At 38.4% G+C, this 16,745-nt stretch overlaps 2 protein-coding genes across 2 annotated transcripts in view; one reads left to right on the forward strand and one right to left on the reverse strand.

Annotated features, from left to right (window-relative positions):
• LOC139720680 (uncharacterized) overlaps positions 1 to 16,367 on the reverse strand; it is a 104,351-nt gene extending 87,984 nt beyond the window's left edge. The window contains exon 1 of the mRNA XM_071632036.1: positions 15,753 to 16,367. Coding sequence (XP_071488137.1) covers positions 15,753 to 15,792 — 40 coding nt within the window. The 5' untranslated portion in view covers positions 15,793 to 16,367. The remainder of the gene's footprint in view (positions 1 to 15,752) is intronic.
• Positions 894 to 9,978, forward strand: LOC139720681 (uncharacterized). The gene is made up of 4 exons (XM_071632038.1): positions 894 to 3,513; positions 4,279 to 4,428; positions 5,089 to 5,304; positions 6,209 to 9,978. The coding sequence occupies exons 1-4, from the start codon at positions 942 to 944 to the stop codon at positions 6,514 to 6,516; spliced, it is 3,246 nt and encodes a 1,081-aa protein (XP_071488139.1). The 5' UTR covers positions 894 to 941; the 3' UTR covers positions 6,517 to 9,978.
• Positions 16,368 to 16,745: the final 378 nt, after the last annotated feature.

The raw sequence follows: 16,745 nt of genomic DNA on the forward strand, positions 1-16,745 counted from the left end.
AGTAATTCGTAATGATATTGCATCTTTAGTCCCACTCGTGTCTTTTTATGTAAGTAAATACATGTAGTTGAATACACATGGAAGTCTGGTGGTAAACGACGACATCAGCGCCCTTTAGTAGTATCGAGTCTAGACTAGTATGACCAAGGAGGTACTACGCTTGCCTAGTACCTCCTTGGGGCTTGGTATGACCTCTTGCTGTAGTATAAGACTTCCTTATTGAGTTATCACCACATAAACCAAACGTAATTTATTGGTGAGATAGTTTGCTGAGAACAAGGTTCCACAAGGACAGGCGCATGCAGAAGAACGTCGCACGCTATTCTCGACGATATTTCCGTATGGGATGACCTCATCGAGAGTGTGACAACACGATGTCAATATGCAGGATTTATAGCACATTCTGAGCTAAATTTTAGGTCATTTAGAAAATAAAATATTTCACTAAGGAGGCTGACAATCGCTAGTTTACCGAAACTAGGGGCCCTCAACCATACAAGTTACTACTAATATGACACTAGTCTCTGTCTATCTTACAAACGGCAAAATTTGCACATGAAGTTTACTTCGCTAGTGTTTCTAAGTTTAAAAATGACCATTTAATCGCAGAGGGCACCCTTCAAAATACAATTCAAATAATGCCATTAATATACAACCCAATATAAATTTGAGGTACAGTGGAAACTCGATATAAAGATCAGTGTTCTACTGTTCTTTATAACAAGATTCCCCTGTATTAAAAAATGTAGTGTTCATATTTACCTAGAAGGTTGCCAGAATATATATTGTAATCTGCAAATCATATTTGAACTACATTTCAGTTTTAATTTTATTTTAATTTTAATGTTGTCTTTTCCCCCCTACAGCCCCCCCCCCCCCCCCCCCCCCCTCCTTCCAACTTATGATTACTTCAAGTTCAGGCTGGTTAAACACCGATAGACATGGCTAAGAAAAAGCCTTTCCATCTTCGGTTGCGATGTAGTATTGATTCGGAGGCCCGGAAGCCCTCAAAAAAACAGTCAACAGTAAAGTTAGTAAACAGTAATGAAGCTGCTTCCCGAACAACAAAGTGGCGACATAAGTTGAAGGCCAACAACCCACAAGAATACACAAAATTGTTGAAAAAAGCTGCGGAATATAACAAGTTACAGAGGATCGAAATGTCCCTAGCGGAGTCCACCTTAAAGAAGAGAAATATCTCCACTGAAGAGAAGGAAAAGTCTGAAAAGTTCCTAGAACAAAAGAAGCGGTGTAATGCGACTGCAGCTCTGCGAATGAGGAAAATGAGAGCAAAGAAAAAGGAGGAGCAACTACGGCTTCAATCAAACAAAATGAAACAAACACCTAGCACCAGAGCTCAAGACAAAAGGCAAAAAGAAAAATTACAAGCACAGGCAAGAAAGAAGCGAGAGAGACGAGCAGCAATGTCAAAAGAAGAACATGAGCAATACAACGCAATGCGACGAGAGAAATACAAGCAGAAAAAAGAAAAAGAAAAGCTTATGTGGATTGAATCGCAGAAGCTCAAGGCTCGAGAAGCAGAGCTAAAGAAAGAAGAGGAACGTTTGAAAGAAATTGCAGAGGCATTCGATCAGAAACATGCGGAGTTGGAAGTCACTCGCAAGAAACTCTCATCTGCAGGATGTGACGTGAGAAGTTCTTCGGCTAGAAGAAAAAGTTTGGAGAGAGTAAGGGCAGTTATGCCACAAGACCGAGAAAAGTGTGTTTCTACGATGATAGATCTATTTCAGAAGTCCTCTCCAAAAAAGCGTGCAGCACTGAAGAAGAGAGGAATGCACACTGGCCTTGAGGATGCCCATCATGAAGTCCAAAATCTCCTGACATCAAGCATTAGTGAGGAAATGGGCAGACTAAAGAGGAGCAAGAAGAAGAAAGACCTAGAAAAAAGAAGGAATATTGCTGCATCACTAAAGATCTTGAGCAAGTACCGACTTCAGAAAAAAGGATCGGCTCTCTTGCAGATGGGCCGCAAGATCATCTCCTCGGCAAGCAAGAAGAAGCAAATGCACGACAAGAGAAAGCTGTCCCCAGAGGTAGCAAGCGCAGTCATCTCGTTCTACGAAGAATCAGCCATCGACCTGCCTGATAAGAAAATGGTATCCATGAAGACCATGAAAAATATTCGATATCTTCAACAGTCAGTGGCGGCTTTGTTCTTGAAGTTCAAATCACAGAATCCAGACATGAAAGTAGGTGCAAAAACATTCTACAGCCTCCGGCCACATCATGTAAAGCTCCAAGGATCAATCAAATTCAGGGCATGTTTGTGCGAATACTGCACAAATATTGAGTTGAAGGCAACAGCAATTAATAATTTAGCACACAGTTACGGAATGAAGTCCTTCTTTGATGGCGTTCACTCAGTGAATCGCGTCACAATGTGTCCCAAGTCTGAAGGAGCGAAGACGTACATGCGACATTGCTCCGAGAGGAAATGCAAAGAATGTGGTCCCAAATTGTTGAGATCTTACCTGAGACCGCTGGTGGAAAAACACGGCCCTAAGCATATGACATGGAAGAAATGGATTCGGGTCAGAGTGGACGAGAATGGGAAGACGATCACCAAGCAACAGATTGTCACCAACGACGGGACAATATCTCAATGTCTGGAGGAACTTGAAGGGGAGACGGTCACTATCAGTAAGCATCTGCATAGTGCGTCTTGGCAATCTCAGCAGTTTGCTACACTTACCAAGGACATGCCAAACAACTGGGTCGTCATGGTCTTGGACTTTGCAGAGAACTTTGTATGCAAGTACCAAGACGAAATACAAAGCGCACATTGGTATCACACAAACGTCACAATCCACCCTATTGTTTGCTATCACAGATGTCCAACATGTGATGAGACAATGCAGGAGTCACTCGTCTTCATAACAGGCGATAATCGACATACATATCATGCAGTGCACCAGTTCATGTCACAGGCAGTACAGCATCTCCGGCAAAACATGGAAATTGACAAGATCATCAGATTTACAGATCAATGTGCAGCCCAATACAAAAGTAGAGGACCATTCAAGGACATTGCTCTTGCACAGCAACATTACCAAGTTCCAGTAGAGCATCACTATTTTGGTGCCAGACATGGGAAAGGTCCGAGCGATGGGGAAACGGCTGTTGTGAAACGACAAGCTTCATTAGCTATTAGTTCTGGGCGTAAAGTAATGAACAATGCAAAAGATGTATATGAGTTCTGCCAAGATGAATTGACAATACAACCAAGCCAAGCCGAATGTCTCCACTTTCAACGGAAAGTGTTCTTCGTAGAGGAAATGAATCACAACAGAGATCACAAGGACGTCCAGACCATCAAGGGCACCAGGCAACTGCACTGTGTAAAGGGTGAAAGCAGTGGACGGCTGTGGACAAGGAACCTGTCTTGTTTCTGTAAAGGCTGTGTTCTCGGGAATCAGCAGTGTGACAGCAGAGGGACTGTAGATGACTGGAAAAGTGAAAAGCTGTTTGCTGCTACGATTGAGACATCTCATGGTAAGAACTAAATTAACCTTAATATTTACCTAGAAGGTTGCCAATATATATATTCATTTAGTATTATTGACTAATGCTAGTTATTTGTGATCCAAGCAGAAAGTTTTCAAACAGACCCATCTTATTCATTGGTTGTTTTAAAGTCAGTGGTTAATATTGTGGGTCGATTTAAAAAATTGTACAACTGCGATGTCTAAGCAGTGTAACAATGTTCAAGTGGATGAATAAACGGCCAAGAATATAAAAGTTTTGAAAATCCTGCCTTCACTATCCAGATTTCTATGAATAAAGAATGAACCATTTCAGTAACAGTTTATTCAACACTATAGCCAATGGGGAAATTTGAGCATCGTAAAACAGTCATTGCAAATTTACATTTTTGCAGTAGTATTTAAATTATCATTTTCACAGCAATTTTTGCAGGGCTTCATTTCTACACTATATCAGATTTACTAGTAGCACGTGGGACCATGTAGCTCAGATTTTTTTCAACTGGATTCATTGTTAACCAATGCCTTTAACATATATTTCTGTAAGTCCAGGGTTTTTGAAAGATGTTCTTAAACTTATAACTCATGAATTGCTGCTGCACATTACACCATTGTCTTGCCATACGCTGCCACGATGACCAAATGTTGTTCTATACTACAGAGTTAAATATGTGCGCACTATCTGTACATATTTTTCTTTGGATAGACCAATGTTTTTGTTCGTTACAGAGTGGTACAACAGCAAAATTGTGTAAGTGTGAGGTGTTCTTTACAGATACAGGTGATACTGAAGACCCGTCTTCCATGACTGTTGCAGATGATGACTTGGATGCTGACGGCCCGTCTTCCATGACTGATGCAGATGATTACTGGGAAAGCGAATCCTCCCCTTCCTCTTCACCTGTGAAACAACTGCATGTTACCGGTTTGTACAAATCAGTAATATCGCTGTTTATGTTTTCTTCAACCCTTTTTTATATTAGGGAGTTAATTTTGGCGATATGAAAAACAGTTTATTTGTCCCTCGGATGAAACATTTAAGGTAGCCAATGCCTTTTGCAGAGCCCACAAAATGCCCCAATCATTGTTTGAAACCAAAGATATTAGTATTTGGGCAATATCTGTGAAATTTCGAAATCAAAAGTTGTGTAGAATTCAAAAGATAACAGTTGTAGTGTAGTCGGCATTCAAGCAACAACAGTGCATTTATCGTTCGGGGACTGTAATATAATACTTAAAATCCAAATAATAATGTCAGTAGGTATACGAATGTCATAGTAAAGAATTCACTTATTTCTTTTTGCTGTATTTTTAGTGATAAAATATACCATGAACATGATCAATCGATCAAACAGGTCTGTAAAAGGTAGACTAAGTCTAGAATAAATGTAAGGCCTTATAATAAATATACCAAAATAATTTGAATCATAGTTTTCAACTTAACTCCATAAATAAAGTTGCACAGAGGTTTCACAATATTGTCTGCTTGAATACTGTAGTGTTCCCACTAATTCTGACAAATTTCATGCAAAAGTCATTGTCTACCATTAAGGTCTTTTTTATGTATAATCTTCAACTTTCACAGATAACGTGGTCATAGGTGTTCCAACTTCCCACCCGCCTTCTACGTCTGACAGACAGCTTCCCGTTGAAGTCCCAACTTCTAACTTGCTGTCTACTGGTACTGAGCTTCATGTTGAAGACCAAACCTCTCACTCGTCAACGTGTGACACACAGCTTCACATGGAACTCCCTACTTCTCACTCGCCATCTACTGCTGGCACTCGGGTTCATGTTACAGGTTTGTAAAAATTATTTTTTACATCTCAACTTTCAAAGTTCAATTCAAGATTCAAATAATTTACTATCATGCACTGAAGCATAGAAATCATTTCAAATTGTCTGATATACAAAGGAAAAAAATGGCAAGTGGTATAATGTTAACAAATGTACTTAAGATTTTACTTGTTCTAATCATTGAAATTGGTCCCTGCACATGTATTGATGTTCTTGGCAATTTAGGTTTTAACAATCATAGCGCACATGGATTGGAACCCCACCAGCATGAACCCAAACACATGCGCACACACACACATTTATACATACCTCACAAATGAACACACACCTGCAAATGTCCCCATTTTTAACGCTTAAGTCCACCCACACCAAAATACTGATGTGCACTTAAACACCTCAGTGACCTCACCCACTGCAATGCGTATGTATCCACGTGCACTTACAGCATGGAGTCAGCATGAACACACACGTGGGACACATGCTCACCTGCACCCAATTCTAGTCCCAAAATGTCTTTGTTATTTATGTTTAAAGTTAATATACCCAATTGCACATGCAATATATTATGTACATGTGAAGGGATATTTTTTTCCCAACAAGTTAATCACACCTCCACTTTATGCATATTTAGGGAGGCTGTTACAAGATTTATGGAGAGACATACCAGTTCAATTCTGTTCAAATGAGTTTTTCTGTGGATCAAAATTCTCTTTCAGAATAACTATGTCTGAATGCAGGAGGATGTATGTCTTCTTTCATATTAAAGATCACTGGAGATCCTTTTACTGATTATGTTACGTGCAGTACTGGTTATCTGAGAATTGTCTATTGGTGACAGTTTTCTTCTATTTTGCAAAAGCATTGTTACTTTATAATTTTAGATATTTTATCTTTATTCATATATACAGCTTATCGCCAAACTCAGGACCTTCAAACTGGGGATTTTGTTGCCGTTGTATATGGTAAGACGTGGTGGGTCGGAGAAGTCCTGGAGCTGAAAGGAGAAGATGCACATATCAACTTCTTACTCAATAAGGGTGATAACAAGTACTCTTGGCCAGACAAACCGGAGCAAGACTGGATTCGGAGAACTGGGATCTTTGCCATCTTCCCCTCTCCACCAATTCCTGTGTCCTCAAGACATCTTGGATTTGAAGAAAACACTTTTCGTTCACTGGCAACTAGAATCGACACATTCATCAATCTTGAAGAATAGGATTAGTAGGACAGGATGCTGCATTTTAGAACAGGAACATGTATATGTGAATTAAAACAGCCTCAGGACAGCTTTGGCATTCTTCAAATTTTCTAAAATGTTTTATTGGAAGAGTATATGTAAGGAATAAAATACAATGTTTAATGGTGAAAATTCACCTTCCGTATCTCATTCCATTGTATGTTTGCCTTTTTTCATTCTTCCCATGAAAGATATTAAAATTAGCAAATGCCGAAGCTGTTTCGATCCTTTTATGTTATGAGGCACTACTGGCCAGGATCTCCTGCACATCATTCAGTGTAGAGTCTTAGTGCTGTAGTATTCGGTTATTTTAAAACCCAGTTAACCTACTTCAAAAATATGGTTGTGTTTCGGTCATATAATGTACAAATTTTTATACAGGTTGTACATATTCCTTCATTATTTTGCAGGTAATATTTATAGTGATAATTTTACTCGTAATTCTATTTGTAATAATATTTTCAGAACATAATGAGAATCAAAACAGTTATCCAAACCCAAACCATTTTGACCAAAGACGGTTTGGTTACTGCTTTGTTAACCTTTTTACTACAGCACTAGTGTAGACGTGCAGGACTGCGCTGCAGTCATCAGCTGAGGAGCTAGTAGCATGTGGCCTCAACTAGAACAAAATGCAAATGAAAGTATGGGTTATTTGGAATTTTTCATGTGAAAAATGAAGTTTGAATTCTGAATCAAAACATTGATTGAAAAACAAACACACATGCTCATATAAAAAACTGTTGACAACTCATGAGAAACAGGAAAATCTTAAATCAACAAGATATTGTTATAATTCATGGTTTAGGAACTTAATTTTTAATTCATTTAATAGAATTGATATTTGTATGCTAATCAGAAATCAAGTTTTTATGTGACATTACTTTAATACTAAATAGAATGACACAAGTTAACAATACAGGGGAACCGAGAACAAGATTCTTAAATTTCTTGGGACCATCAAAGTTAGATTGCTGTATTGAATCCTTGATAGTATCAGGGCTATTATACATAAGTATTATGAGTATAGGGAACTTCATTATAGTGAGGTCCTTAAGACCATATAAATTAGTGTGTTATATTGTAAATATGTTCTACTAGTAACACAAAAGAATACAAAGAAGTGGGACAAGAAAGATTACATTGTAGTAGTGGAGTTCGTCAGATCAGTGTTCTACTGTTCTTTATAACAAGATTCCCCTGTATTAAAAAATGTAGTGTTCATCACAACGGTGATGGCAAAGAAATTCAAAGTTAGAATTCCTGTAATAACTTCAAAACTTGAACAAAAGCAAAATGCAGGCACTATGTGACTAAAATTAAAAGTATTGTAATAAAATAGTATCAATATAATGTACATGCAAGAATATGGATGTAAATATAAAAGTCACTGTAACTTGAAAACGCATTGATAAACCAATACAAGAACTGGAGTGCCAAAAATATTAGTAAGGTAACATGCAAGAAAATGTGAATATGAGTTGTAACAAAATCTGAAGATATTGGGAATTTCATTTTGAATTAATGAATAAAATTATAATTCTGTCGTTCAATATGTCATTGTGATAGGCATGCACATTAAATTTGAGCCTACCCAGACTACATGCATCAAGTTTTCTGTAATCTGTACATTGTGTAGGAGGAAAGATAATCTTTCAAAGAAGGGTAAACGATTGTAATTAATTAAAATTATCCATGTGATTGCTTATTTTTGTTCAATTAAAAGCTGTTCTTGAAGAAAATCAAACAAAAATAATGAGATACATGCATTATTTGAGTAAAACTAGCAATTTGATGTTTCACGTGTAACAGGACGCCGGTATCTTGGTGTCTTTGTTACATGTGAAACCACCAAATAAACTTTGGGACAAATACATTATGATTATAAGAATAAAATTCTTATATATATCTTTATATAATTATTCTCAGTCATTACTTGAAATTTAAAAATGTTGAAAGTCTGATAAATCGAAAGACAAATTTATTGTTTCACATGTAACAGGACACCAGAATCTTTGTGTAATTGTTACATGTGAAACCTTAAAATGAAGTTTGGGCAAATAGTCATTTTGTATATGTGTCCGCATCTTTACTCTCCGATCTTATTTAAACATTAACCTGTCCTCTTATGCTTCACTCTATTTCCTTTATTATTCATGCTACATTTAAAAGAATATTAACAAATAGGACACTATTTTAGTGTTTCACATGTAACGGGACACCGGTATCTTGGTGTCTTTGTTACATGTGAAACCACCAAATAAACTTTGGGACAAATACATTATAATTATAAGAATAAAATTCTTATATATATCTTTATATAATTATTCTCAGTCATTACTTGAAATTTAAAAATGTTGAAAGTCTTATAAATCGAGAGACAAATTTATTGTTTCACATGTAACAGGACACCATAATCTCTGTGTAATTGTTACCTGTGAAACCTTAAAATGAAGTTTGGGCAAATAGTCATTTTCTGTATGTCCGCATCTTTACTCTCCGATCTTATTTAAACATCAACCTGTCCTCTTATGCTTCACTCTATTTCCTTTATTATTCATGCTACATTTAAAAGAATATTAACAAATAGGACACTATTTTAGTGTTTCACATGTAACAGGACACCAGAAAATCTGTGTAATTGTTACATGTGAAACCGTAAATGAAGTTTTGGGCAAAGTAGTCATTTTTGTATGTCATTTTGCATATTTATTTTCTGATCTTATAAACATTAGCATGTCCCCCTATGGCTCACCATATTTCCTGAATTATTCATGCTTCATTTCAAAGAATATTAACAAAAAGGACTATGTTTCAGTGTTTCACATGTAACAGGACACCGGAATCTTTGTGTAATCGTTACATGTGAAACCTCAAACAAGGTTTTGGGAAAATAGAGTCTTTTTGTATTTGTTAACCTTTTCACTTTCTGTTCCTATTTAGGCATTAGCATGTCCTCTTATACTTCACCCTGTTTCCAGTATTAGTTGTGCAGCATTTCAAAGATATATTTACATTAAGATTGAATTTCAAAATTGACCCCTAAAACTGTCTGCAGACCTTTCTAATAAGAAAATGTTGTAGGATTTTTAAAATTTTTAACTTTCGATTGGTATTTTTTGCTGTTGCTGGTGTGGAAAGAGTCACAACATACTTTCCAAATATTTCTTGATTTATAAATATCTTGTGGCAAACTAAGAGAAAAAGCAGATTTTCTTCAGATCAAATTGGAAGGTTGGTGTCCCTGTTACATGTGAAACAAGTGGGCGTTATCTTGAATGTGTGATGATGTGTAGTGGCTACGCTGCAAGATTCAAACTTCTAATAGTTTGTTTGATATACTCCATGTATCTATGTTTCTTGAGATGACAATAACTAAGCTCTGCATTAGTTTTGAAATTTTGAGCCTCATGTCACACTTTGTGTACCCAACTTCATGGAATGACCCAAATGTCTACTGCACCAGTATTCGGCCACCAACGAGCGCCGCAACGTCCCCGGTGCAATTTTGCACCAACAGTGTAGAGCGCGATGCATTTTCAGCGGCCTTGCACACGCATTGACATTGAGCACGCATATCGTGCAGTGTGACTGCGACCGAGCAAAATGCTCCTCCAACGAAAAAAACAATCAATGTTAATTTGAAAAATCATCAAAATACGGGCCAGTTTGTGATGACGGAGAACGAACTTTCATAAATCTAGAAGGACATAGTCCCTCAAATAGGCCTAAACGTAAATTTCGGAATTCTTACGAACATTTGAGCAGCGAAGTCGGATCGTTGGGGAGTTTATGTCTTCGTATGGTAGCGGAAAATCGCAAAGTGAGAAACGGGAAATTTTCGGAATGGTCACTATACCATGGGGTCAAAACTTCAAGGTCACACAGAATTTGCAAGGGTCAACCGATTATCACCAAAATCTAATCGATTCTTTCCTGTCATTATCCAAACATTCCCTGAACATTTCGTGCAAATCCGTTTACCCGTTCTCTTGTTATCTTGTACACAAACAAACAAACAAACAAACAAACAAACAAACAAAAAAACAAACAAACAAACAAACAAACAAACAAACAAACAAACATACGGAACCCTTTACATAACCCCCTGCCGATTTTCATCGGCGTGGGTAAAAATGAACCCTACACTGAAAACTGCATTAATCAGAAAAAAGAGAGACTCCATTCACAACACCAAGAAAACTGATATGGGGTGAGGAGTAATAATAAAACATTTTGACAGCTGCAGGGCTCTATGATTTGTGACTGCCATCTCATCTCTTTAATACTGAAGCCTTAAAGGAAAAGAAAGAAAGAAGCAAAATTCATAAATTTGTGTGTGCATATTTACTGCAAGCTTTATGATGCTGATATCAACCTCAAAATAATCCTGATGCCCATGGCTGTAAGAAAAGTGTTCTCACAGATCCCAGCCCTGCTGTGTACTTTAGTCTCAGTTGGGTTCTAGTTGTCCCCGCCGAACGAGTTCGAGCAGGGGACTATGAAACGGGCTCCGTACGTGTGTGTGTCCGTGTGTCCGTCCGTGTGTCCGTCCGTCCGTCTGTCCGTCCGTCCGTCCGTGTGTCCGTGTGTGCGTCCGTGTGTGATCAAAATCTTCAATTTGCTACTTCTCTGTCATTTATGAGCCAATTTTGATTCCGTTTGCTTTATATGATAGCACTACATGGGAGCTTTAAAACTTCTACACAGAATTTCAGTCGTGACCTTTGACCTTGACCTTTGACCTATATTGTACATTTTGCTACAAAATGCTACTCCTTCGCCATTTCTAACCCGATTTCGATTCCGTTTGCTTTATGTGATGGCACTAGGGGAGGGCTTCAAAACTTCTACACAGAATTTTGACCTTTGACTTCTTTGACCTTTGACCTTGATTTTTTGACCTATATTGTACATTTTGCTACAAAATGCTACTTCTTCGCCATTTCTAACCCGATTTCAATTCCGTTTGCTTTATATGATGGCACTAGTTGAGGGCTTCAAAACTTCTACACAGAATTTTGACCTTTTACTTCTTTGACCTTTGACCTTGATTTTTTACCTATATTGTGCATTTTGCTACAGAATGCTACTCCTTCGCCATTTCTAACCCGATTTCGATTCCGTTTGCTTTATGTGATAGCACTAGGTGAGGGCTTCAAAACTTCTACACAGAATTTTGACCTTTGTCTTCTTTGACCTTTGACCTTGATTTTTTACCTATATTGTACATTGGCTACAAAATGCTACTCCTTCGCCATTTCTAACCCAATTTCGATTCCATTTGCTTTATGTGATGGCACTAGGTGAGGGCTTCAAAACTTCTACACAGAATTTTGACCTTTGACTTCTTTGACCTTTGACCTTGATTTTTTACCTATATTGCACATTTTGTTACAAAATGCTACTTCCGGCGGGGACATATGTTACGCACCGCGTAATTTCTACTTTTCCTTGTTAGTTTGAGTTTGCTTTAGTTCAGCATACATTTTGTAAAACTTGCATTACACTGTCCTCTAAAGCCTGATTGTTCTAAAAGCAAGGAACAACACAGGTACAGTGTGTGATCATGAGTGAGCCATAGTCTTTGGGACACAAGAGACCAAGAACTGAACGATGCATACATGTAGTCGATTTGAGGAGGTGATCACTTTTCAAGCACGCTTCTCAAGCTACACGAGTATCACTCTCATTTATATACCACAACCTGTTTTTCGTTGTGCCAGCCAAAGACACGTGAAATGAAACCCTTGAGTTTTAATACCAAGAAATTATGCCCGCGATGTATGGTACAAGAGCATCTGTTTCAGCGTCATCTGCGCAATAGACCAGTGCTGACTCATACAATCTAAATGCCACACACACACACACACATAATGTACTCATATGACTGAGCTAAAATATGCTAGTGGTGACATATAATATGCTATACAATAGTGACAGATGATATCATTATTTATGATAAAAATGAGAGTAACAGTGGCTACTTTTATAGGGCACAGGTACTTTTTTGTATGCTCATGACGTTTTGATCAATACAAATAATCAACTACAAAGACATGAAATACAGGAACAAAGGGGTAATTAAACAGCAATTAGAAGTATAAAGAAAGGCATTGATGGTTAAAATATGACTTAGTATATTCCATGTTTTGATTTGAATTTGTCTGCTGCTGAAATTTGTTGAGAAGTCTGAGGGAGATTGTTCTTAAGTTTGGTCTACAAGAATAACAGCATATTTTGTGTTTGTTTGCTTGTTTGTTGGAATCACAGGGACAAACAACTTACGATCAATGTAAGCTCAAGTATTGGTTTCTGATATTTTGTGTTTGCAGCGCTAGAATTACAAAGACGCTACCTAAAATAAAGAGTATAGCTTTGAAAAAGATATATGCACTACAAAATGTGGCCACAAGTGACTCTGATGTAAATTGCACTGGTGTTGTTCATCTATGCCAAGGTTAAATCCTGGCTTGACAGAAAATAGAAACCCAACTAACGCACCTCCTGCACAAAGTTAACTCATTCAGAATTCAGCCCACGACATATTTTATGTACATTTTGAGGATATACATTGTAGTCCTATCATGTGAACATCAATAAAGTCACACACACAATAGCCGATACCCATTGAACAACTCTGAATAAACTATGTCTGCTATAGTCATGTCTTAATGATACATTGCAGGGCCGGCGGAGCATTTTCAAAAGTGGAGGGGGGGGGGGGCACTTCCGAGTTTCATGAGCTAACAAGCAAAAAAAAAAAAGGTCCTCAGCTCATCTCTCCTTTTCCATTTACATAATAGTGTATGGTACATGTAGCTTCACGGTAGATGTCAACACCATGGGTATAATGTATAAAACACATCACTCCCAGAAAGTACTACAGTAGGCTTGCAGCCATTCTGAGATCACAGAAAATTGTATGTTCTGAAACATGGCTTGCTAGATCAAAACTGTACATGAGATGCTAAAATGTAACAAGGCAACCTCTGTTTGCAGAGGGCCAGTGTAATCTTACTCTAATTTTGCATCATATGTTTTTACTCGTTTACATTCATCATGATTTTACTGAAAGACAGCTTAAAAGCAAATTCTCCTGGAGTGTAACTGCTAATGATGCAAAGTAACAAAAGCCGGGTTATTTTTTCATTCCTTTCTACAGTGTATTTAAAGGCATCATAATACTATATGCAGTTGTCACATCAAAACATAGTATTTCCCGTAATCTCACAGATTTTCACTCATTTCATGAACCAATAATGAGCCACACATGTGCACACACACGGGACACACAAACACACACACACCATGATATTGGGAGTTTGAGCAGATATCAGATAGGAAGACAGCAGTGTATCATTGAGAAATCATGGTATACAGCTGTACATGGACTTCAAAGGGAATAGGTCCTATTTGATGTACATGTATACTTGGGTGACCCGCACCTCGTCATAGTTAATGTTTGCCCATATTTGAATCACATTTCGCCACTGAAATTCTTTGAAATCCCACTCACATACAGGAAAAATGCTGAAAATTCCAATGGAATCACAAGTTCACTGATCGATATTGAAAATTTGCAGCTATCGTCGTCGAATGCGAACGATGCGAAATAGTTGCGCGCTAAGGAAGGGGCCCGCAACTCGTCACCCGCTCTCCCATAGACTTAGCACGTAAAAGACGTGTGCGGGTGACAGTGATGTTCCCATAGACATACACGTAAAAGATGCGTGCGGGCGACTTATAACACGTATTCCTATAGCCCTATGAAAATTTCAGATTTTCGCGAAAAACTGTTCGGTTTTCACCACAATTTGCTTGGTTGTGGTAGCCCTGCCAAGTTTCAAGCATACAGAACACAGTTCCGGGCATACATTTTTGTTTAGTGCGCTCAAAACAATTTTAAGTGGGGTGACGGTATTCGGGCCCCTGACGAGGTGCGGGCACCTCACTATACATGTTAAAAGTGCACAGAATCATGAATGCTGAGCAGAACATACTGCAAAGCGATGTGTAGCATGCAGATTTAGATGAGGGTCTGTTCAATAGTATTCAATACTCTGTAATCAAGAATACCACCATTCACCATTGCACCATGGAGGTGGTCACCTCTCTGCTCTGGCACCACTTTGGTTCTTTTTCTGACTGAGCTTCCTAAATGTAGCAGCTCTAGGAGCCTCTAGCCCTAAACATACATTGTACTGTAACAATGAAGCTGCTACTGGTACTCATTCGAATGCAGACCTGCTCCACTCTATCTTCTTCCGTACTGAAAAGGGCTATATCCCATGGTATGTGGCAAAGTTTATAGAATTTATGACTTGTGTGCTTGTTTTGAGGTGAAAAGTGGTCCTGTTGGCCTATGGCTATGCAGAAGCTGGTGAAGTGATCATTTTTTGCAGTTCCTACTGACATTACTGTCATTGTACCAAACCTTCAAAGAAATATTAATTTTTTGATTTTTTTTTAAATTTGTTATTATCAAATTGATTATTAGTTTTTTTTTACATGGCATAGTTTATATTTATAGCATCTAGAATCGCATCACATGTAGAGATAGTCTAGACCTAGGCCTATTCTGATAAATCTCGTCGAGGCTATCCAGACCAGGGGTTGGTTCTCATTGGCATCGTTGAAAAGCTGAAACATTGACGGAATACAATCCTGCAACCTAAAAAATATCAATAAGTGTCATTGTTTACTAGAAAATACTCAATAGCACCGGTACAAATGTATCAAGGTCATCACATAACAATGTGTGGTCCCTGCCCTGCACCTGCCCCTGGATTGCAAATCTAGAACTGTTCTGTAAGCTGTTGTTAGTGTAGTGTAGCAGATGTTTTCGTCAGACTCCATTAACATTAGAATCTACTGTAGTGTTATTTATGAAGTGACAATTTAGAGGTGCAACAATTAGAAATGTAATTGTAAACCAGACTAACCAGATCTTTTACAGACTCCAGACTAACCAGTTACTAAAGTGTATCAAAGTCAGAGAGTGAGCTATGGAGACACTGACACACGTTTATAAAACATATAAAGATCTAGAGATGTGCATCATGTTGCAATAAATCATTGACCGAGAAGATAGACTAAATTCAACATTGGCCAACATGCTTATGAAAAAGTCACCATGGTCACGATAATGCTGTAAAAAGATACACCTAAAAACTAGAACGTCTATGAAGTGGAACCTGCATAAATTTACTTACGCTTCAGACCCCTCGGATTTGATTGTTTTTGACGTGGCATTTTTGTGCGTCTACATTTGCTTGCGCACAGTGCAGCATCACACAATTCAAGCAGAAGAGTCAATAGAACAGACGAAAAAAGCTATTAAAAGAGCCGAGCACAGGCCTGTTGAACGCCGCAACGGGGGCTGGAGGAGAGCAGCACGACGGAGCACACGGTGGTGGTAGACAGACGGCGGGGCCGTGAGTTTGAATACCGAGCGATTGAGATCGCGATGACTACCGTCAGCAGTCCAGTCCAGTCCGTCGGGTTGGCTGGGAAATCCCACTGAATGTCAACAAAATAAAACAAATCTGCGGCGAAAATCCACTTTCCTCGCTATGACATGGTCATAGCGAGGGTAGTCAACGGAATACCATTGACATTCACAAATTCAACTGGTCAAAATTCCAGGGAAATTCCACGTTGGAAACCGCGGAATTCATATTTCATGGCTTCGGTGTTTATACGCTGAAGTTGTAAGATATCGTGACGTAGGCATATGATTAACGGCCGCATGACGTCATCGCAGTGAGTATGCCCGTTCGACTATGCGGGAAACCCCCTAAGATTTTAAAATTTGATAGGTTCTCGTGACATGCGCCCGTGTACAACAAGATTAGCATTCTTTCCTGCCTGTATCATTATCATACATGTACTGTCTAACTATTTTCACAGAGTACTTCCATAACGTGTTTTTTTTTTTCTTTTTCTGTCTTCTGCAGCAACACTGAAGAGGGAAGCCACCACCTGTAAAATATGAGCTGGCTATCAGACCGATTTAGCTTGCACATGGTGCACTGGTCTCAGTTTGGCGTCTTTCTGCCATCCTATATAGGAACCTACTCGTGCATGATCACCCCCCCCCCCCCCCCCCCCGCCACGTCCGCTCACATAATATCATTCAGGGCAAATGCTCGTTTTCCTTCATTTTGAAGACATCCCTTATTTTGGGCTGCCAAAATTTCTGACTC

This window comes from Diadema antillarum, unplaced genomic scaffold (assembly GCF_040938485.1).
Source record: "Diadema antillarum isolate AM-2024a unplaced genomic scaffold, OU_Dant_1.0 scf00000131, whole genome shotgun sequence".
NCBI classification, from domain to species: domain Eukaryota; kingdom Metazoa; phylum Echinodermata; class Echinoidea; order Diadematoida; family Diadematidae; genus Diadema; species Diadema antillarum.